This window comes from Amblyomma mixtum, chromosome 5 (genome assembly GCF_055824585.1).
Source record: "Amblyomma mixtum isolate Tamu chromosome 5, ASM5582458v1, whole genome shotgun sequence".
Classification (NCBI taxonomy): Eukaryota; Metazoa; Arthropoda; class Arachnida; order Ixodida; family Ixodidae; genus Amblyomma; species Amblyomma mixtum.
In genome coordinates, this window is record NC_143016.1 from 46601277 (window position 1) to 46623133 (window position 21857).

Genomic DNA, 21857 nt, shown 5'->3' on the forward strand with positions numbered 1-21857 from the left:
GTCATTTCGAAGGCGATGTAATTTTAAAACACCGCGAAACGTGCGCATTGGAGTCGCCCGACGCTGGGGTACGAATCGGTTGCGTGACACATATGAACGTCTGTAAACAAAACTCAACAAAATATATTTCTTGTTTTACAGGGCATTGTGGCGGCCGGTCGTTAACAGCTGCGAGGGCTTCGAAGAAGAGTGTGACAAGTACGTTTCGTCTTTCTTCTTTCTTTCTTTTCGTTATTTCAAAGTAGACATGTAATTATACATAAGAACACTCAAAGATCCTTAGCCAGAGGCTAGTCAGGGATCCCAAAATAAATAGAAATAGGTCTACTGACGATTCAGGAGAAAAAAAAACATACATATTTGTCGGTCTCGAATGAACCAGTTGCAATACAAAACATTATACAAACTGAAACCCTATCGTATGACATACATATAACCAAAAAAAAATCTTTGCGAAGCTATCTTTTCAAAATTACACAATAAATGCGCGTGGTGAAGGCAGACCTACCTCCAAAAGGCGCTCTATCTGCTCGGTGTTTTAAATATACATCAGGTGCACGTTAAAGAACCCCAGGTTGTCTTAATTTCCGAAGCCCTCCACTACGGCGTCTCCACACCCTTAGTCGCTTTGGGACGTTAAACCCCATAAACCAAACCAAACCTTCTCAATGACACTTCTTACATTCAGAATCTGTTCCCGGATGAACTTGGTTGTCCTTCACGAAGGGACGACATCGTAGGTGCTCTATGAAATCACTTGAAAACTTTTGCCTCCATGTATTCTTATGAGTGCTTAGCCTACTTTTCAACACTAGTTTTACCCCAGTCGTCCCAGCCGGCGACAGCAGCGCCACCGCGTCTTGCTTACGTCACAGATCGCTGTTGGTCAATTTCCTTTGACGTCTTAACAAAGGCAGTCGGGCAAACCTAAGGCAGGCTGGGAGAGCATGCTGCCGGAAAAAATACTAGTTTCTAAAAAAGAAGCACGATACCAACAAAACACTGCGTTATGAGTTTGTTTATTCAGTATACTCTTCACATTCACTATTTCTTGTAAAGAAAGAAAAACAGAACCGCAGTTAGGGAGGGCTGGAGACAGCGACTTCGCCTCCCCTTGAGTCCTGGAACTCCAGGCAAGTGCGAGGGCGGAATCGGTGGTTTTTTCCAGACAGCATGCAATGAGCTGCCAAGCCTCTGCACTATTCTGGGTGATTCAATAGTTCGCGAAATCGTTCAGAATGTAAGGTATCTTTCATGGGGACTCCATCCATGGTGCCCAGGTGCCATTGAGTTTTCCCGGAAAGCTTGAAGGATATTTCGGTGCCCACTGCAATGGCAATGCCACGGCTCGGAATGCATCGTTGAGCATTTTCAGGAACGCCACAACCTGTTGAAATGGCGAGGCAAGAAGAGAGAAAAAAATTGTTGCAGATTTATACCACCATACATGACCAGCACGTTGTAGATAGATACATGACCAACACGTTGCCCTGAGGCACCCCTGGGCAACTTCCATGTCAGCTGTGCAGGAGGTGGGCCACGTTCGAACGCTTCCCGAACGAGTACGGCATGCTAGAAACAGCGGCCTCGAAGTTTGCTGGTTCCAGGCGGCCTACGGTGGTCTGGTGTCCGGGTCTGGGGGTGGTGAAAACATTTATTAAGAAGGAACAGGACGCATGTTTGGATCAGCCCGTAAGGGACCGATTCTTACAAGCACTAGGTGGAGGTCCCTAGTATGGGACCCCAGTGGCGGTGGCCGCCGCCCGGGCGCGCCCGACTAAGGCTTGTTGGGCCTGTAAGTCATGGCAGCCGAGCAGGGTCCCCTCCCAGTCCTCCCGGGTTGGGTTGGGGATGGGAGGCATAGCCGGGTTGGAGGGGCAGGCCCACGCCATGTGATCGGTGTCACAAGACACCGCACTACAGTGAGCTTGGATGTACCCGGCGTAGGTCCAAGCCTGGAAACTCGGGGCGCCAGGAACCACGTACGCGTCCGTCGCCGACCGCGTCCCAGCTCTCCTTCTTCCTCTTCCACCCACTGCGCCGTACTCATCCGCACGTGCTATCCGTGCTTCGTCGTCTTCGGCTCCCTACAACCGACGCTGGGTGGCGCTATCTACTGACACCCGCAGACCACCCCGCTTGTTGGAAACGCGGAAAGCCTGTTATTGATGAACAGACCCAGGATCCGGAGCTCTGCCACTGCTCTGGTGCTACCGCCCGACAGAGAGATGTGTAGAGACGTGTTGTCCTTGTGATTTGCCCTAAAATGTAGAAGCTCTGATTTGGCGGGAGCACATTGGACACCACAGTCGAAAGCACATGCATCGACCATGGAGGCGGCCTGCTGAAGGCGGCCGTCCATCTCCCCACGGTGGTCCAGATTGTAATATCGTCTGCGTAGAGCGCGTGCTTTGCGCCCTCCACCTGAGCCAGTTAGCCGGGGAAGTGCATCATGGAGATGTTGAAAAGGAGCTGCGATAACACCGCCCCTTGTGGTGTACCCCGTGTACGCATAGCGTACGGGCCGTATTCCTGGCCCTCGATCCGGAGGAGTGCCTGACGCGCAGAGAGAAAATCTCTGATATAGGCGAAAGCCTTCTCCCCGCAATTAGTGGTGTTCAAGTTAGACAGTATAGTACCATGCTTCGCATTGTCAAACTCCCCCTTAAGATCGAAGGCGAGATGGCCTTGTCGTTTTGTTTTGTGGCTGTGGGTCGTAGTATGTCCCATTGTAGTTAGAGTAGGACATCCTGTGCAGACATGTGCGGGCGGAACCCGAACATAGTGTCTGCAAAGAGGCCCTTACCCTCAATGTGTGGAGAGAGGCGATCCAGTACCATCGTCTCCATGAGCTTTCCCACGCACGAAGTCAGTGAGATGGGTCTCAAGTTGTCCGTATTGACGGCTTTACCTGCTTTGGGCAGTTCTTAGGTGGGCGCTTCCTTCTACTCACACCGCCTACCCCAGATGCACTTGCTACTCAGAAGCTTTACACGCACACACATAAACACACACTGCTCAAACCTGGGGAGTGCGGCTAGAAATGCTCCCACTAAAGCAATGAACACAGTCCGATAGCTTCTGGGGTGGTGGTGGTGAAAATATTTATTAGGAGGGGGCAGGATGCACGTTTGGATCAGTCCGTAAGGGACCGATCTTTACAAGCACTAGATGGAGGTCCCTAGCTTGGGACCCCAGTGGCGGTGGCCGCCGCCCGGGCACGCCCGACTAAGGCTTGTTGGGCGTGGCAGCCGAGCAGGGTCGCCTCCCAGTTCCCGCTGCCTTTAAAGGAGGGATCAAAATGTTGCAGTGCTTCCGGGCACAGCAATGCATCGGTGAGAAGGTGGAGCAGGAGCCGCTCATTCACCTTCTACACGGGCGAGGGTAAAGGCGATGACTGTCCTGATAGTAGGTTGTAACATCTTTGAAGGTATAGACTGGATTAAAATCGGGTTCCTGGTCGGGTGGGGCGTCTGTCGACGGCCGGCGGCGTGCCATATGGTTGGCGGCCAAAACGTAACTTAAGTGATGACGGTGAAAGGTGAAGGATAAGCTTTGACATGAGGAATCCAAAGAACGCAGTGAAATATAAGACCAAAGCACCACTCGGAATCGCAGTGCAGTTTACTAGCTCAGTGCATTCCTGGTTACATCTGAATTCGCAAAAAAAAATATTTATAACACATGCATCAACACTGATCAGCATGCCTGTCGCACGACATAAATACAGGTCCTTTAATTCATGCAATGAATATTTTTTTCAGAAAAACAAGTTAATGGCCCTGGATCATCGCTTTCGTACTTGGTTTATTTTACAAGGTTGACAGCTTGTTTAGAAAGACTTACCTAACCTGTCCTAATAAATTTTTGCGATTTCTGCTTTTAGACCAAATCTACAATTCAAAAAAAAAAATCAGCCGACTATATAGAACATCGTCATATGCCCCATCAATAGTACTATCATCATTATTGAATACCGTGGTCGTTGCGAATACCTCTGGGACTATTGGGAGGACTGTACACCAGTCTCAACGACAAAAGGTACGTAGTAGCATGCTACCTCAGAGTTAATAATTTATTTAAAGTAAAACGTTCCCAACAACCATGGACTGTCATATGGCGCACACTTACGACATGGATGTCGTTGTAGGCGGCTAAGCCTCGCTCTCACTTACTTACTCTCAAATCTGTTGGAGCGAGGTGACACTTTTTCAAAAAACCGATCAAAATTTTCTTGATTAGTCAGAAATACTTAAAGCTCTATACCCGGGTGCAACTCAAGACCGCGGCAAATCGTTCTTATTGAAGCCATCCAGTCAGTGGCATCGACGGATGTTCATGGCATCGCAACTTGTGCGATTAATCAGTGTTTAACCCTCTTGCAGTCGACAGCCTCTGCGGTTCACACTAGAAGGTGTTAGGGAATTCACCGCGACGTCATGGAAATCTGTCGGAATAATAATAATAGTAATAAAGGTATTGTTTATTTCCTGCAAATAAATACAAATGCAGCCCTGTCGAAGCCTCAAAAAGGCTTGAATGGCCGCTTCCGTAAGCAGGTAACATAACAGGACTGTACTGTCACAAAAACAGGCACTGCAACAGAAATGATCATAAAAAGAAAAACAAACCGACTTCGTAAAAAACAAAAAAGAAACAGGAAAGAAAACACAAGCTGCCAAACAGAATACCAAAATTAACAGGAATGATTTCATTTTTTTTTTTCGAATGTTAAGGGAAAATACTTCTTTAGTGGTTTGGTTATGAACTAATAACACATAATAGTTTCGAAGGAGCTTGTCATATCTAGTACGCAAACTGGTCCGGTTACATCCCAACTATTAGGGTAATACAGGCGCAGTTCGGATTTAGCCTCCGAGTTTTCTTATTTGAATATCGTTCATCCCCCATTGGAAACGGACACAGGTTGTTCTCTATTCACACCGATTGTGGCATAACCTGAAGGTTTTCACACGGCATAAAGTTTGTACCATCATTTTTTCGCCCAGACAACGGGGTGGCTTTGTTTTCGAATAAATAAAGCCAATGTTAACCAGACCAACACGTGTGGAGAGCCTCAATCGAAACGATTTGTTGAGTGTAACGTTGGCGTAGCTTCTGAAACCCAAGACGTTGACTAATGATCGCCAGCGGGAGCACAATATTTCGCTAATAAATGGAAACAAATGACATTAACCGTATTTGGTAAGTGTTTCACTTGCGCTCTGTTATTTGAAATACGAATTGGTACCGATTCATTATGAAACAACAGCGTGAAGAAAACAGGGACAAGAGTGAATACGACAAAATAGGATTTAATGTAGCCTTATTTGCCTTTGTACAACGTTCAATTGTGTTTCGTGGGCGATTTTAATTGTCACCATGTATTTGTATTAAGTTCGATCTGAACTGCGCGCGTCGCATGCATGCGTAGTAGCATAAATGTTCGCGTGTCTTTTCTAAGAATAAGGCAGATGTTAGGAGCACTTTAACCGTCTTTGCTGTCAGCCGTGCCGTGTTCATTGCTCTTTACTCTTTCCCAAAGGAATAAACTAATTCCGCCGGAGCTTTTAATTACCTCGCATGTGTGCTTCTTCAGCACAACTCCTCTTGGACAGCTAGGCTAATGCAAGCAGAGTCGCAACGATTAAATGTCAGCTGTAGGATTCACTTGTCAAATAGCCGACTCGTACGTTTCATATGGCTCCCACGACATCGGCGAGTGTCACCTATATTGGCATGGTTACTATCTGACATTAGCCTCGGGTTATGTCAGACCTCGCTAGTAAAAGCAATTGGTAAAACTCATTATTTGAATTGTTCTTTCCTCTGACAAATTAATTCTTAGTCATTTCTTTGCTTTTGCTGCAGGGTTTTATTTTAGAGGGGTCAGCAACACCCCGTGGAAACCGCGATAGGCAACTTCAAAGGATAAGGAATAGCAAGTTTGTCGTTCGCATATCTTTCTTCTTCTTTTCTTTTGCTACCAACAATAAGCATAACGATAGTAATCCTTGCGTATAATATAGCATTCACCAATTCGCCTTTAGCGATTTGGTATCGCGAAACTTCTACATGCTAGTTTCGATTTACTGCAGTTGGTGGAGTGACGTGCCCTTACGCGTTCGTCTGCCGTCTTCTGCCTCACGGCAAGACGAGTGTACGCAAGCCGCTCCTGCGGCATCATGCCGTCAGAAGGCGAATGTTAGGACTACCAAGTTGACTACGTGTCTTGTTGATAATAACGCTTGAGGGGTGTTCTGCTGGATCCCATTTTATGTGCAATGCTTTTGACGCTTGCAATAGTCTCGGGAATCTAGGTTGCGCATATTAAAATAAATTATTTTATCCGCATTGTTTCGCTTTGCTACTTTCCTGCACACAGTCAAGTACACCCTTAATGCCTTAGACAAGCCTTTTTTTTTAACAGAAAGCAGACAGATCTGCATCTACTAGTCTGGGGCAGCACATTATCCAAAAGGAAGAGAAAAAAAAAAGGCAGAGTAGAAGCCTCGCGTAAGAGCTGAATTGCAGGGTCTCGGCCCGCAGGTTTCTGTCGCATTGTCTAAGTTTGGGCATTGCTGTCCATTTAATTAAAACACCGAGCAACTATTAAGGCGATTCGGGACTTTTTAAGCTGTGAGCCTTGTAGGTGACAAGTGAGGAAGGGCACGAGACATTGCAAGCATTGCTGGTTGTAAAAAGTGCTGTGGAAAAGGCAGATAATAGCGCAGTCTTCTCGCTGAAGTGAACAGCTTTGAAAAAATCAAGCATTGCTTCATCCTTCTATGAGTGAACCCTGCGTGTATTTTAATTATCTAAAACATAATTTACTCGCTACGCTCTGTTCAATCGAGTTCACTGGCGAAATGTACGTGTTTCCGAAGCCAATTTCTGAATTACATAAATATTTATAACTTAGTGTAGGAGATTTAATTTAGTTACTAAGAAAGCTGCCAACCTTTCTTCTGATAACCGGCTCCAACTGGAATACCTTTCCAGCTGCAAAAATCAATGCCATGATCTTGATTCCTGTTTCCACCTGTTCAAAGATACAAACTGAAGACATGTCCAGAAACTAGCCCGTCATATAAGAAAGCGTCTTCAGCTAAACAGATCAGGATTAACGGCCAGCCAAATGCAATGAAATCAACCAGGCTACAGTCTAGAATTTGCTGTCGTACACGTAGAAAAAGATACAACGCGTACATGTACGAAATGTATAGCGCATAAATTGTTATCATTGAGATCATGTACACTTCTTAGAAGTGTTTTACAAATGTTCAAGGAAGTATTCTTGAAGCATTCTCAGTTGCTTGCAGAAATTTAATTGTTCAGAAAAAAAAAAGCAACAAGCGCTGGAGTGCAATATACGCATGCCGTGCTGTTCGGGCGCACATGACACTATCGTGAAATAGTTTATCTTCAGGTATTGAGGATTCGTCGCAGGTCTTGAGGACGAGTAATTGATCGAAATGGATGCGTGCGCTACGATGGCTCAATCCACGGCGCCCAAGTCCCATTGTGTTTCTCAGGTAAGCTTGCAGGATCGAACGGCTTGTTTTTCGGGGGTACAGAGACTGCTGCGTACGCGTCTATGCGCTTCTTCAAGGCAGATACAACCTGTGAAAGAAATCAACATGCAGCTATAAGAGCGAAATGCGTTAATGTGAAGGATTGGAAGTCCAGGGTGCGCTATCATTTCGCAACTACTGCTCAAAAGGGTTAACGGTCGGTATATATTCGTAGTGGAGAACAAACTTCCTATATATCGGGAAGTGCGTGAGGAGGGCTGTGTGCTAAAAAATTACGAGGTGCACCAGATTTATTCAACGCAGAGGCACGGCGTTCATATGTAGCTCTCATGATTTGACGCCTGAAAGGAAATACTTCATCATTAAGTACTGATGCACAACAATTTTCCCTGCAGTGAACCTGTTTCGAACTTGACTAGTTGCCTCAATTTCGACGCGACTGGTGACCCTTCCATTTTCGCTGTTTTGCAAGAGTGTTTTATTTAGCACGTCAATATCTGCAGAGGTACGGCCTTGTACTGCTAAATAAATAAGGACCAATAGAAGAAGCAGCGTCCAAACTAGGCCCCTGAATCCTTTAAACACCAAGTGGAGTTCTACTCGTCAGGGGACATTGCACCAAAATAACTAATGACGAGTCACAATCGTCCCGCCGGATATTTTGCTCCTCCGCCCACCAAAGACGTGTTACGGTCGGCAAAGCAGTTGGTTGCAAATTTCGGCACTATAGGATGGTAGTTGCCAATGAAAAGTGTTTCGCACTTTTAGCGCGTGTCTTAAGCCTGACAAAATCTATTTTCATAAAAAATCGCAAAAAAGATGCGGCTGTTTTGGCACATTTTTCGGGAAATAATTTGGAGTTGAAAGGCCTAATATACTAGGCCGACAGCAACCACATTTGATCGATGACACGTAGCTACGCAGCAGCCGCATCTGACGTTCTAATACCGCACGCATGCATGCAGTATCCGAGATTCCACTTATTCCATTATTCTTATACCCGACAGCGTTTTAATTATTACATTTTCTTTTATAAAAATCTGCCTGTAATAACGCTTTAGAATCGCCTTACGTAAACGATACGAATGAACGCAGAATTCACCCCTTAGAACCAATATTCTTCTCATACTCGGCAATATTTGATATTTGATATCAAGACAGAACAAGCTGAAAGGCAGGACGTCGCAGTGATATTCTTGGACACTAACCTCTGGAAGTGAGTCGGCCAGATTGTTCAGCTCACACGGGTCTTTGATGATATCGAAGAGGAATACACCATCGGCAGGAGAAAAGTTTTTCCTTCTCCCATGGCCGCAGGTAAGGGTGGCTCGCTGTCTCCATCCTCTTGGAAACCTGAGGTGATCAATCTTGTACAGGTCCCTCAGCACAGCTGCCGCTGTCGACTGGGCAAGCAGCTGGTCGAGGTCGTTGTAAGGGCGGCGGCCCCCAGCTGTCGGGTAGCGGCCATTGTCTTCTTCTGTCGTGTCCAGCACTAACTTGTACCGCGAGTTACGAATAGCCGCCGATGAGGAGTCAATGTTGTAAAGCATCTCCGTGCGTGGTGACGGCGCACCTGTCGACAGGTGGCGCCACATGTCGAGGCCGTCCACATCTCCTAGGCTGTCTGGGTCGCCCCCTGAAAGCACAAGTCCGTGACGTAGGAGGGAAGACAAGTAAATCTGTAGCGAGTTTCTAGACTGCGTATAATATGACAGTGCAATTGCCCCTGAATGCGCGCACGCACGGACTCACGCGCATACACGCACGCACGCGGACACACGCATGAACCCACGGATTGGGGGACGGACGGGTGGGCGGTCTGATGGTTGAATGGATGGGTGGGCAGTTGCCACCATGCTGGGATTTCTTTATCTGTTTAATTAATGGAGCTATTAATTCGCCAGTTTCTTTAAATGCATTTCTTAATCGCACACTTCTAACCTTACGTCACCACTCTGGTTTTGAGCCACCTACCTTCAAATAGCTTTTTGCCAAGCTCCACCGCAGATTTATTCACATGACCATTTCTATCTCTAAGCCTTAGGGCCTCGAGGAGAGTGACTGTGCCTGCATGGACATCCGCAGGGATACCACTACATTGAGGTACAGGACGTTCAATCCCTTGTGCAGATTTAACCTATGCTGTGCATGTGTCATCTTCATGGTAAATTTCTTTTTTAGTTACGCGTTCTAAGATGCCCTGATCCAGCTTCGAAGTGTAGGAAACTGCCTTTTGAGTTATCATAAAAGGATTCTTTCCTGATCAGCCTTTTCGAACACCGATATAGGTCTACAGTCGGCTTCTTTTCCATTGAATCAATCTAGTTTTTACCTTCTGTGCTTTTTTGCTGCCGCTTAAAGCTCTTTATTTCTCCGCGCGTGCAACTTACCAGCATACTTACTGGTAAGTTTCCTATTCCTTTTCCGCCACTGCGACTGAACGCTTTTTCTGCATAAGTATTTAATTACCTTAACTGCCAGCTCTTGTCGTCCAGTTTTCTCAAGCGTTCTTCATATAATAATTTACTCTGAGCTTTCTGGGCTTTGAGCGATGTCCAGTCCATGTGCCCTTGTACTGGCTCTTTTGCGGTTTTGCCATGGCCATCTAGTGCTAATGTTCCAACACCTCTATGATTTATTTTTAGTCTCTACGGAACTATCGCCGTTTGGCACAAAACCGCATACCCAAAAGTAAGCCCTGGCATCATTAATATTTTGCAGACACCTCACCACTTCACACCCTTCTCCTAAGGGCACCTCATGGCCTTGTATTGTAAGCACTTGATCAGTTGAATCGTTGAAAATCATCGGACCTGCTTAATCGCGCTAAAAGTAAAGGCTGCACCGCCTGGCTATCTGCTAACAGCACAATATCGTTTGCATACATTTAACTGACTAGCCCTTTACTCTACGACCTTTGTCTAATCTGGTACCGTTGACGTGTTAAGGGCTAATCTGTTAACATTTAACTGGATTCTTGTTTTTTTGGCCAGCATTTGGTCCATAAGTATGCTACCCCTATCCTTGTCTTTTTAACGACAGTTGTTACTGACACCCAGACATGTAGTTTGCAAGTTGATTATATTATTTGTAAATTTGCTCGTTGATGTGCCAGCATCAAGGACGATGATGTAAGGATGATATATCAGCAACGCTAAGCATTCTAGAATTCTAAAGCGAAAGATGTAAACCTGAGGAAGATGCTATTTCCAGTCGTTAATCATGACCAGCCAGTGCAGCACTGCAACTTTCTCTCTCCCACTGAGTTTTGTTATGGCGCTGAACTCGAATGCAATATTCCGTAAATGTTTTACGTTCTTTTCGCATAGTAAGACCCAGAAATCGATACTTGCACCAAGGCTTCGAGAGAAGTATGTAAGCGGTTCGTTGTGTATCGACGAGGGTTCAGTTCGCTAGCTCTTTGATAATGAACAACGAGGCAGTGTCTCTTTTTGTACCAGTTTTCATGTCCTAAAGACAGAGGACGTACGTTGGAGAGAATAAAAGCAGAAATAAAAGGAGAGAACGTTTTGCTTTTTGAGAAATCTGCTTGTTTACAGTGCGCCAGTACCCATTGTTTACTCCTTTCTTGACTGTAGTCTTACTGGGCGGCCAGGTCTTACGAATACGAAATAGCAGGAAGTGTGACTGCCGGTAGCTTTCTGTATACCTCACACGGGCGTTCCACTAATGGCATTCGACACAAACCATACGATACCACGAAAGCGCAGGGAGATATGCCAAGAAATTCCCTCGTATTTTTATCAGCCTAACCGCGTCCTCAGTAGAGCAAAGGCGCATCCAAATGACCTCCTGTGCTGATGCACCTGCGATTCCTTTATCCCTGTAGGCCCCTCTAATCTCATACGCCCACATGTATTTCTGCCACCCTCTGCTACGCTTGCCTTCTCTGGCATTCCACTTACTGTAAGGAACAACCGGTTATCTTGCCTTCGCACTCCTAGCCATGCTCTTTCCCATTTCTTCTTGAATTCAAGCAGGGCATCATGAACTCAAGTTCTTTCTGGCCAGCGTTATTCTATTCCTGTCTTAAGCTCACGCCTATCATTTACTTCCACATAGCTTGCATTACGAATGAATGAACATCATGGCACCAACCGGCTATCCTGTAGAGTGTCGGGAACCAGTCCGTGAAATGCATGAGCTGGTGGGACACCATTCGTCTCCTAGAAAGCAGAGGACTCCGGATGAAAGCTGGCACCCTTGTTGAACCTTCCCACACAGACGCCTTTGTTCCTCGCAGCGGCCAGTTGAAGCTGCGGCTGGAGTGGCTGCCAAACGGTGTGCCGCCGTTGTCGCTCATGAAGATGACGACGACGTTGTCTAGCATTCCTTCTTCGCTGAGCGTCCGGAACACCTCTCCTACAGATTGGTCCAGCACGTCCATCATGCCTGCAGTAAAGATGGCGCACATGGATAGCATTGGGGCCTCGCTGGATGGAGTGTACCTTTGGCGTTTTGCGAAAATAGGGTAACGCTTTCATTAGAGTACTATTCATAGTGTTCCTAGCATCTTTGGTTAATAGTAAGAAGCGAGACGCAAACAAGAAAAAATTGGCAGTGGCTTAGCTCTGGTTAAGCCTGGATATACACAGCGAAAAGCTGCAGTTATGATTTGTTTCACGCCATGGCTGTCGCAGTTCGCGCACAAAGCACTGATAGGCAAGCGCGTTATATAGCCTTCCTTTCGCTTGCGTACTAACTGTGGTAAACAGGCGGCTGCAACGAAAGGTCCAACGGTGGCGAGGAGGCGAGCGCGCAGTAGAAGCGGCAGTGAGGAGGCGGCGCACATGCGCAGTAGCGCGTGGCTGCGCAGAAAAGGTCAGGCGGCGGAGTCGGCGCGGCGCCGGCTGCGGCCACCTGCGCCACGCGTGACATCGCTCGGTTTCGCGCATGCGCAGCTGTAGCAAATCTTGGCTCCGACGGCTCACGCGAAGCTCGGCTGTGGTGCGTGTAGTGAAGCTTTTCGCTTCAAAAATGACGGACGATTTAGTGTCTTTAGTTAAAATGTGTTTGAGGTGCGCTAGCTCATCGGTCAGGAGGACGAAAGCGGGAGCAGCTTCCTTCCCGGCTAATTGGAGAAACCTGCGCAGACGCCCTAACTGGTCCGCCATCGGCTGGGAACGTAACTGAAGGAGGAATTGCGCTAGCGTCTCTAATAGAGAGCGAACAGCAAGAAGCGTCAGAAATTATAGAAAATATATATATATATATGAAAAAAGATAAACGGTCTTGGTTGCTAGAGGTAAAATGCGAAATTGAGAAACGCTTCATTTAGGTAAGCATTTATTGCGAGCCGACGCAGAAAAAAAAGAGATCCACAAACGGAACAGGCAGGGGGGGGGGGGGGGGGGGGAGTAAATGTCGCCACCCGCCAACCAGGTCTGCGATCGAGGGGAAAAAGAAGGGGAGAAAAAAAAGTGCTGGAGGGAAGAATGGACGGCGGCCTGAGTCGTAACGTAGCGGCAGCAAGTGAAGTGTATGGAAACAGACAGGGGCCGAAGCACAGAATAGATATGAGATGCACTCACGTGTAGTCGACTTAAACGAGCAAACAAAATACAACGAAAAAATGTGGAAAGGGTGGGGACTTCCGCCATGTGGAACTTCTTTGGCACGATGAGCCAAGGCGGGCCGAGTGAAATTTAACTAGACATACGTGGGTTGTAGATGCGCTCACATGCACACACCCACAAACAAAGAGAGAAAAAAAAAAGAAAGGTGAGCGCCTCGCCAAGATTTTCACTACTCCCCCTCACGTAGTCTACAGACAACCGAAAAAAATTCAAAACCTTCTAGTACACTCAAAAACATATAACCACCTCCGGTTGGAGTGCCGACCCTGCGCAAAAAGTAGATGCCAGGTCTGCAAACATATGCAAACAACAAGCTGTGCAATAAGAACAGCCTCAGGTTTTAAATGTAAATTCAATGGCAACTTTAATTGTGACTCCTGCAATGTTATCTTCCTCCTAGCAGTATGCAGTACATTGGTCAGTAGCAGTATGCAGTACATTGCGGGTTTGTAGGCATGGGCCAAAACGGAAGGCGCTGCGGAAACCGTTACGCAGACGATGCGACGCCCCGGCTACGCCCATCCTTCTCCCGTCAGTCAAAACGACGCACCAATGGAATGCCTTTAGCGAAAGTGACCCGTATGACGTCAAACGAGCCAGAGTAGAGGGCGCGGACTTTTGCTGGTGGAAGGTAAGAACGACCGGGCTTTCATTTGAATTTTTACAGCTTTTCGGGGCCCGCATGGCTCTAGTATCTTCGATGCCTCATCTATGCACTGGGCTTCTTTTTCAGAAATGGCCGGACCCTAGGCAGGTGCCCTTTAATACCTCTGGTCCGTCGACACACATTACCTCCATTCTACAGAATGCTGTAACATAGTCATATAGTGTATTCTAAACAATATGCGATCCGATGAATCGCAGATGAACAATTAGAAAATTTACTCCCCTCAATGGTCAGACTACAGCGGCCCTAGTGGTGAGTTGCATAATGTGAGAGTCGCCTTTAAAATCCCCCTTTGCTTTAGAGATCGACCGCTTTGAAATTTTGCACCGAAATAGTCCAAGAATAGCCCTTTAAGTTCCGCAGTGGGCCTGGAACAGACAAGTTCTTTGCCAGTCATTACCTAAACCTCTTACCGTGCGGCTTCATTGCAGCTTGGTCGTCTTGGTGAGACGGCAGCTGGACGAGCCCTGACTTTAGTCCTGGTCTTACTTGGCATTTAAAACTCTTAGTGTCCTAGGTATCAAGTTCGGAGACGAAGCTAGTGGTTAAACCCACTTTGATGATCTGATAATTTCAACAGTGCACTAATTATCTCTGCGTTCGTGCTAAGCGGAGTACTTCTTTGGGGGAAACGCGCCCTCTCATTCTTCAACCTATTAAAATAAAATATGCTCACCATCTCCAAGTTTTCACTAACATTCTGGGGACATGATCAGCGAAGCTAGTGCTGCGGCAATTCATATCTCATTGAATATTTCCTGGTCTCTCCGCCTTGCTGGAGTTATGCCCTCCCCAACGGCTGAAAGTGTGGCCATTGAAGAGGCTTTAAGAAGTCTAAGGTTTTTTTCCGGCTCGACGTATTGTCTTTATGACATATTCGAAATCTACCCTTCATAGCTTCTCACTGAAAAGTTGTCTCCTAAATATCTGTGCATGGAGCATAATCTGAACTGTAGAAATTACGTTTCCAATGGGTATACCACGCACGTAGATGTATATGGCAACGAGGTGGCGAGAAGCCTCGCCTATAAAGCTCTCTCTGCATGTCCATCAAAAAAAAAGTCTCTCAGGATGTCAAGAGATGCTTCAAAGAAACGGTCCTCAGCCATTTCAGATCCCTGGGGTGTTCTCCCAAACCAACCGTGTGTAACCAAGGGACTGTATAGACCTCAAGGTACTTTACCGCACCGCATTCGCACGGGTTCAGCCCGTACTCTAGCGTGGATGCACAAGACGGGCCTGGCATCGCCTCCGCTGTGTTCTTCATGTGATGTGGGTGGTGATTAACAAATTATCACATGAGCTGCCCGGATTTCACCGCGGAAAGGTGCATGCCGCTCGCTTTCCTCAAGAGGGGCCCGAGCGCCATATGGCTCATTTCTAGACCATGTATACCCGCGCGGACACCACTCATACAGAAAGGAAGCTTCCCACATTCTTGCGAAATTTCTTCGAGACTGTGACCAAGATTCCAGAGATGTAGGGACTGTACGCATGCCGGTGTAGACCTCAGAGGTCACAAATGTGTGCCGAGAATTTCCAACTTTAATTAATATCTTAGTGTCGCTACTATGGACCTATTGCGGACAGAATAATTGCAAGGCTAACACCTTCAGTAGGTAACAACTACCGCAACCTCAACCTCTAGTGTGGACAGCACTGGTAAGTGGGAGAGACGGCTTAATGACAAGTACTCCTCTCGGCGCGGTTACTCGCGAATTGTTTGCCGGGGCATTGTAATGAGTCGTCAGTTCAGGGGCCACATAGGCCCAGTCTTCTGTAGGGGCAGTGCGGAAGAATGTAATGGGGTTCACCACGGCGGAAGCAAAGCAGACGCCGTTAATCAGAGGTCCGCCAGACGCGTACTGTTCTAGGCATGGCTAGTTGCTCCATGTTTGAACTGGCCGCTGGTTGTGGTCGCTGGGTTGGCACTTAAGGTTGCTGGTTCGGGTTTGAGTGTCTCTAGCTGTGGGCAGCTGCCATGACTTACATGGCAGCTGGTTCTACTGAAGCTGTCGCCTTTTTCGGAACACCTAGCTCTTGCTGCACCTACTTGCGAACGACATCAGCAGTCGCAAGGGCTTGAGGCAGCGCTGATGATGGGCGCATTCTGCGAAGCTTTTCGCGAATGATTTTGCGGATAACCTCCCACAAACTCTTATTGTGTGTCGTCAAAGTGTCCGGTTGGCTCATTCAAAAGCGATGTAGCTGCCGGCGGTACCGGCGAGATCGGGTGTACAGGGTCATCTCGGTGGCAGGTACTTCACCCTGCTGAAAAAAGTTCTATGATGCAATAACCTCATAGATCATTCATCATAGAATATCATACAATCTGTATGACATATCATACAATTCGTATGATATGTCATACAGATTGTATGATATTCTATGATGAATGATCTATGAGGTTATTGCATCATAGAACTTTTTTTCAGCAGGGCAGTGGTGTATTTGGCAACGATCTTCGACGTGTTCCGTATGAGACGTACGAAAAGGTGCGCCTTAACGCCACGCCTGAAGGACTCGACATTCTTCTCTTATTCCTTTTCAGTGCCTGCGCCATAGAAGAGGCGTGTTATTTCAGCGTTAGCAGTGACTGTGTCGTTTGGTAGTGGACGGCGTGCCTGAAGCAGCAACCCCGTTTGTTTTTGTTTTTGAGGAGAATGTTGGCTTTGGTTTTGGTAGAGGAGGTCTGCTGGTAATTTAAACCGCCTGGGGTTCTTTAACGTGCACTGTATACTGCACTGCAACGTGCACTGTGCGCACAGTAGACGGGCCTCTAGAATTTCTCCTTTAAAGGCCCTCGAACCCTCGTTTTTCGGGTCAGCAGCCGAGCAGCATAAAAAATGAGCCACCGCGGCGGCTCCAGAATGTTGGTGAATACTTTCACCACTCCTTTCTTGAATTCCACCCTGGTCGGAAAAGACTTCTGCTTACTTGGGCTTAGCCATCTGCAGCGAAGAACATAGACTGAAGTTTTGTCTGGTCGCCCCACCATCTTGCACGTCACTGCACGATCACTCTTGTGTAACAGTTCCTCAACACCTCCCTTGGGCAGGCCGTGGAAAGTAGGCCGCTCTCGGGGATCTTGGAAGACGGGCGACGAGGACTGGGCATCAGACACATCTTCAGAAGCACGGCTGCTTGATGGTGCGGCACCTCTACACGTTTTCAGGTGGTGCTGACGACGTTGTGAACAATGGTCGAGCGAACTGAAGGGATGCTTAATTCTTTATTGGGCTGATTCGCGCCCAGAAAGAACTGAACAACTCAGCGGAGGTGACAGCAGCAAACGTTCTCGGCGGTTGTCGAAGAACAGAAACCCAACTCGTCTCGGCCCTCTGAATTTAAAGCTGGCAAAGAACTTTGGAGACAAGGCGCAAAGTACCGTAGCAATTCCGAACAATATACAAGCCCTTGAGCGTGGCTGCCGTGATTCGAGGTACAACTGGTTGCTTTTCGCATCATGATCAAAGGGATGAAGCCGCGTGCCAACGGCTTCGAGGAAAGACAAACAAGCATGAAAATGCTTTCCCGCGTTATGCCGTCTTTGCGGTAAGGAGAGTGTGCATAAGGGTGTAATCTCTTTTGCACTGCACTGCCTGCAGAAATGTAGATCGATACACTTGCTTCGTAGAGTTGACGACTGAGTTGGATTGGTTTCAAGTGCGAAATCCCCTGATGCGGCGTCGACGACGAATTGGACGTGTTTGATTACATTACCGTTGAAGTCGTCACCAATATTGATTTTCTGAGGGGGAACGATTGAAACTGGTGAGGCAGGTCATGAAAATTTGAATATGTCTTCCTGAGAGGCGTTTCTACGTATTAGGCACGAGTCTTATTGCGACCGCTCGCCACTTAATGGCAACGAAGATAACTAGAAGCACAAGGCGCGGGCGGCAGGCACGGGCCCGTCACAGGATCACGGGCCAGCGCGCACTCCACTAGACGACAACGAAGATAACACGCGGCAAGTTCACTCTTGCCGTATGTCTAAAAAAAATTGGGATTACTGCTGCGACGCGTGCTGTAACAGTGCGAAAGCAATACGTCCACACCCTACACCGACGTCCGCGGCTGTTCTGACGTCCACGTACTACATCGACGTCCATGGCTATTTAGACATCTAAGTGTACTTTTTCGCGTTTCTTCGCGTTTAATTAATTAACTATGTACACCTCATCAACCAAATTTTCCCACCGCAACATTTTGTCATAAACTTAACCCATTTGCAAACATTCATCTTCTGAGAACGAACATTTCATGTGGACAAATTTGCGGGCACTTTTTGCTGACGCGACAGTCATATAACGCTGCATTAATAATACCGTGGGGGCTGAGTAATAGTGCATAATAGTAATAGGCGCAGTAATAGTGGATTTTTATGGAAGCGTTCAGCTCTTGGCAGTATTCACGATTTCAAATTTGTCTTCACAGTATTGAGGATTTATCACTAATGTCTCTATGACTGCCTGTTCGTAATCAGATTGAAGCATGGCTCACGCAGAGTAAGTAAGCACGTGGCAAGCGATGACACCACAGCTTTCAGTGCGCAGCGCTAGCACAAATTTACCACGCAGGTTTCACAAAGACGTGTGAATGGCCCTCGCAGTAACTACGAAGCTCACTGACCTGCGTAAATGGTCCGGCTTTCTTCTCCTATGTAGGGAAACTTGTCAATATTCTCCTGCGGCGCTTCAAGAGGTATGGGGCCGTCCGTTCCATGCGTTGCCTGGTAGCTCAGGAGCAGAAACAGCGGCTGCGGGACGAAAAGAAATACGCAGCGTCACGCAAAACCTGTTAAATAACGGTTCGACAGACAGGACACCCAAATACTCCCATCGTGAACCAGGAGTTCGACTGCCTCACCTTATCCTTTTGTCTGTTGCGGATCAGGTACTGAGCTCTCTGGGTGTAAAGCGTCGTTGAGTAAATTCCGTCGTCCGTCCAGCGAGGTTCCACGTTTAACCAGAAGTCGAGGCCAGTGTGGTTTTCCTGCTCACCAACACGGATCAATCAGAAATATTTTTCAGAGGGTAGAGGGACACATTCATGGATACCGTAACAAGTGTATTTTTTTCAATCCAGCTGGCTAGTAGAAGGCTTAGGCCGTAGCAAAATAAAGAAACATTGTTCTCTTTTAGCGTAATGATAAAAAACATCCTTATTCCAAACATAGAATCTTTGATGGTTTTCGCGGCACAGTAATATAAGGGCTGGAGGGCGCTTTGACACACCCAGATGGACGAGGAACTCTTTCGAAAGCGAAGTAACTCATTGTGGCCTCCTCTACAACCTTGGATTCTTAACAGGCGACAAGAACACGGTGCAGCCTTGGCGGCTGGCGCAGCGAAACATCTGTGTAAACCAAATGAACGCAACAACCGCTATCACTGCATGGGCTAATTATTGTACACAGGCGGCAGTGAATAATCGCGGAGATTGCAAGTCATAATATGCTCACCCGTTCAGTAGCCGTAACCGGCATATGCTCACGTAAGTTATGCTGTGGGTGTAGTAGTCTTCTTCGCCGTTGAGGCAACCGTAGAAACTGTCGAATCCCCGAAATGTTGGCGTGAGAGTTTTCATGTAACTGCCAAGATGCCACTGCGATAAGACCAATGTGCGGGTGACTGTAAATATATGAGAGAGACATGTAAAACATGTATACGTATCTGAAATATACGTGAAGCCATTCGTTCTACCGACAGAGCACAACAAAGAGATTCACGTGGGCGATTACGAGGTTAACAAATGCTTAAGAGACAGACGTTTCATCAAAGCCAACGGTCATTGAAAGTAAGAAAGCATGGGGGAAAGTTTTTTAACTGCTTTTTATCGATGGGTAATTATTAGTGTAATCCGTTGGTGCCCGAAAGATAACTCATTAGAAAGTAATCCTAACACCGCGTTATTTAGGTTCTAATGCAAGAAACAAACAGAAATAAGTGATTTAAGCTCTCAGAATAGAGGATAGTAAAATCGCAACAATTGAATCAGACAAAAGGAGAAACCTCTAATTAGAGTAAGTATAAATAATGGCACAGGAGCAAATTTATGTCATCGGTGGAGTAGTGTATGGTTTACCAACATCATATTTCACTTGAACTGGCCAAGTATATCACCAGTGCTCTGATCCTGTTCAGTTATATTGGTGGCCATCTATGGGAGGGCATTCAAGCCATCGCATGTCTCGGGTAAAGAATGATTTAAAAATTTATTATTACGCGGGACATCCTTTTGCTGGTGGACACAATACAACGCTCTGAAGGCAGGCGGTTTCAGCAGAGGATACTGAAGATGTCCTTGTGATAACTTTTCTCGAGGAATAAGCTCGGCTTAGAAATCTTGCTCCTCTGATTGGCGAGGGAAAGCTTAAGGCCAATTTTTTTTAGAGAACTCTCTCGGCATACAACGCAATGGACAGCGGTTGAGCGCTTGTCGAAAATTGCACGTCATGGCAGATAAGGTCGAAGGGAAACGTGTTCCCGAACAGGCTTAGTTGGCTATGTTGCTAACCACTTCGGTAAGTACTAACCTAGATGTTAACGTTCCTACGTGCGTGAACCACCTGATAATAAGTGAAAAAGCAGGTGTAGGTGCAGCAGGTGGACTGCACGAGAACATCTTAAGCATGCCGTATGGGAAGGGAGGAAGGAGGGAATGGAAGAAGAGAGAAAGGGGTGCCGCTGTGGAAGGTTTCGGAATAATTTCGACCAGCTGGGGATCTTACCGGGCCCGGACATCGCACGGCACATGGCCACCTGAACAGCAGGACACAATACACCCCAGTGCCAAGTGTGTGCCTCCATACCCACGCTTGTCGACACATACTGGAACTGTCCAAGAGCCAACCTCACACAACGTCGATCACTCCCTCACATCATACCCAGGTGGCAGGCCTGAGTTTCTCACCTCGGCAAAACGGCCTCTTCATGGAGCAGTCATCGGCAAAATGGCCTCTTCTTGGGGCAGTCTCCTGCAACAGTTGCTCAGCGTGCTGGGGGGGAGGAACATTAACTCCCTCTCCGATAAGAACACGGACGCGTTTATGGGTCGTTTTAAATTGGTAGTGGCTTAGCTCGGCTATGCCAGGATATACGTAACGAATCCGAAGGCATAGCTTGGTTTTCAATCCTCCGGCATGTTATCAGGCATGCGACACAGCTGGCGAAGCGAGCGGAGGTGAGCGCAACGACGAGGCAAGCGGTGTGACGTCATACCAGACGGTGGCGGCGGCTCCGCGTCGAGGCGCGCGGTGTGACCTCTTGCCAGATGGCGCGGTGAGCGCGCGGCGTCCGCCAGCTGCGGCGATTGCTAGGCAACGGCTCAAGGTCGGTCTCTGTGCCTCCTCGGAGCACCGCCACAGCGAAATCGCATGTTCGTGGCCAATGTAGTTTTCTCTAGAATAAATGTTTTTCTTTCTCCATCGAAACGCGGACGACGCAATCGGTTTCGGACCTGGATGTGCCGGCTCAGTATCCGAGCGCTCTGACCACTGAGCCATCGCGGTGGGGGTGGGGGGGCTTCAATAGAAGGAGAACAGCATCACGAGGAAAAAGATAAAGGGAAATAAGGATGGAAAAAATAGGTGCCGTAGGGGAGGGTTCCGCCGGAGCATCGGCAATCCGCGGCACCTCTATTTCTCTTTCTTCTTGCACTCGCACCTCCACCCCCCCCCCCCCCCCCCCCCCCCCGCTCCCTCCGGCGCTGTTCTGCGTTTTTCCTTTGTACCTTGTCCACTCAACACAAGTTTTGGCCGCGGATAAGGTGTGCACCTAGGTACGACGTAACTGAGTACGTAGTTCAGTGCCGCGTTGCCGAGATGCGAAGAGAAGGAGCCCACGAGGAATGTTCGTGAAAAGCGCATTTACATCCCATCAGAACCTGCAAGACCGCACCGCTAGCGATGGTGCTGGCTGAGTAGGGGGGGGAACCCCAGTGGCCAATCTAGTTCAAAACAGAGAGTGTAAGCTAAGTGCCTAAACGTGCTCGAAATGCACAGGCGAAAGTCAAGCAGCTAAACATGCTCCAAAAGAGAGGCGAAGCCACACA

The 21857-nt window shown here is 47.5% G+C and overlaps 1 protein-coding gene across 1 annotated transcript in view; it reads right to left on the minus strand.

The window, feature by feature from the left end:
* Nucleotides 1-7488: 7488 nt before the first annotated feature.
* LOC149341984 (arylsulfatase B-like) overlaps nt 7489-21857 on the minus strand; it is a 29937-nt gene continuing 15568 nt past the window's right edge. The window contains exons 4-9 of the mRNA XM_089542057.1: nt 19299-19409; nt 18672-18797; nt 18435-18561; nt 11655-11948; nt 8744-9171; nt 7489-7623 (exon numbers count right to left, since the gene is read on the minus strand). Coding sequence (XP_089398183.1) covers nt 7489-7623; nt 8744-9171; nt 11655-11948; nt 18435-18561; nt 18672-18797; nt 19299-19409 — 1221 coding nt within the window. The remainder of the gene's footprint in view (nt 7624-8743; nt 9172-11654; nt 11949-18434; nt 18562-18671; nt 18798-19298; nt 19410-21857) is intronic.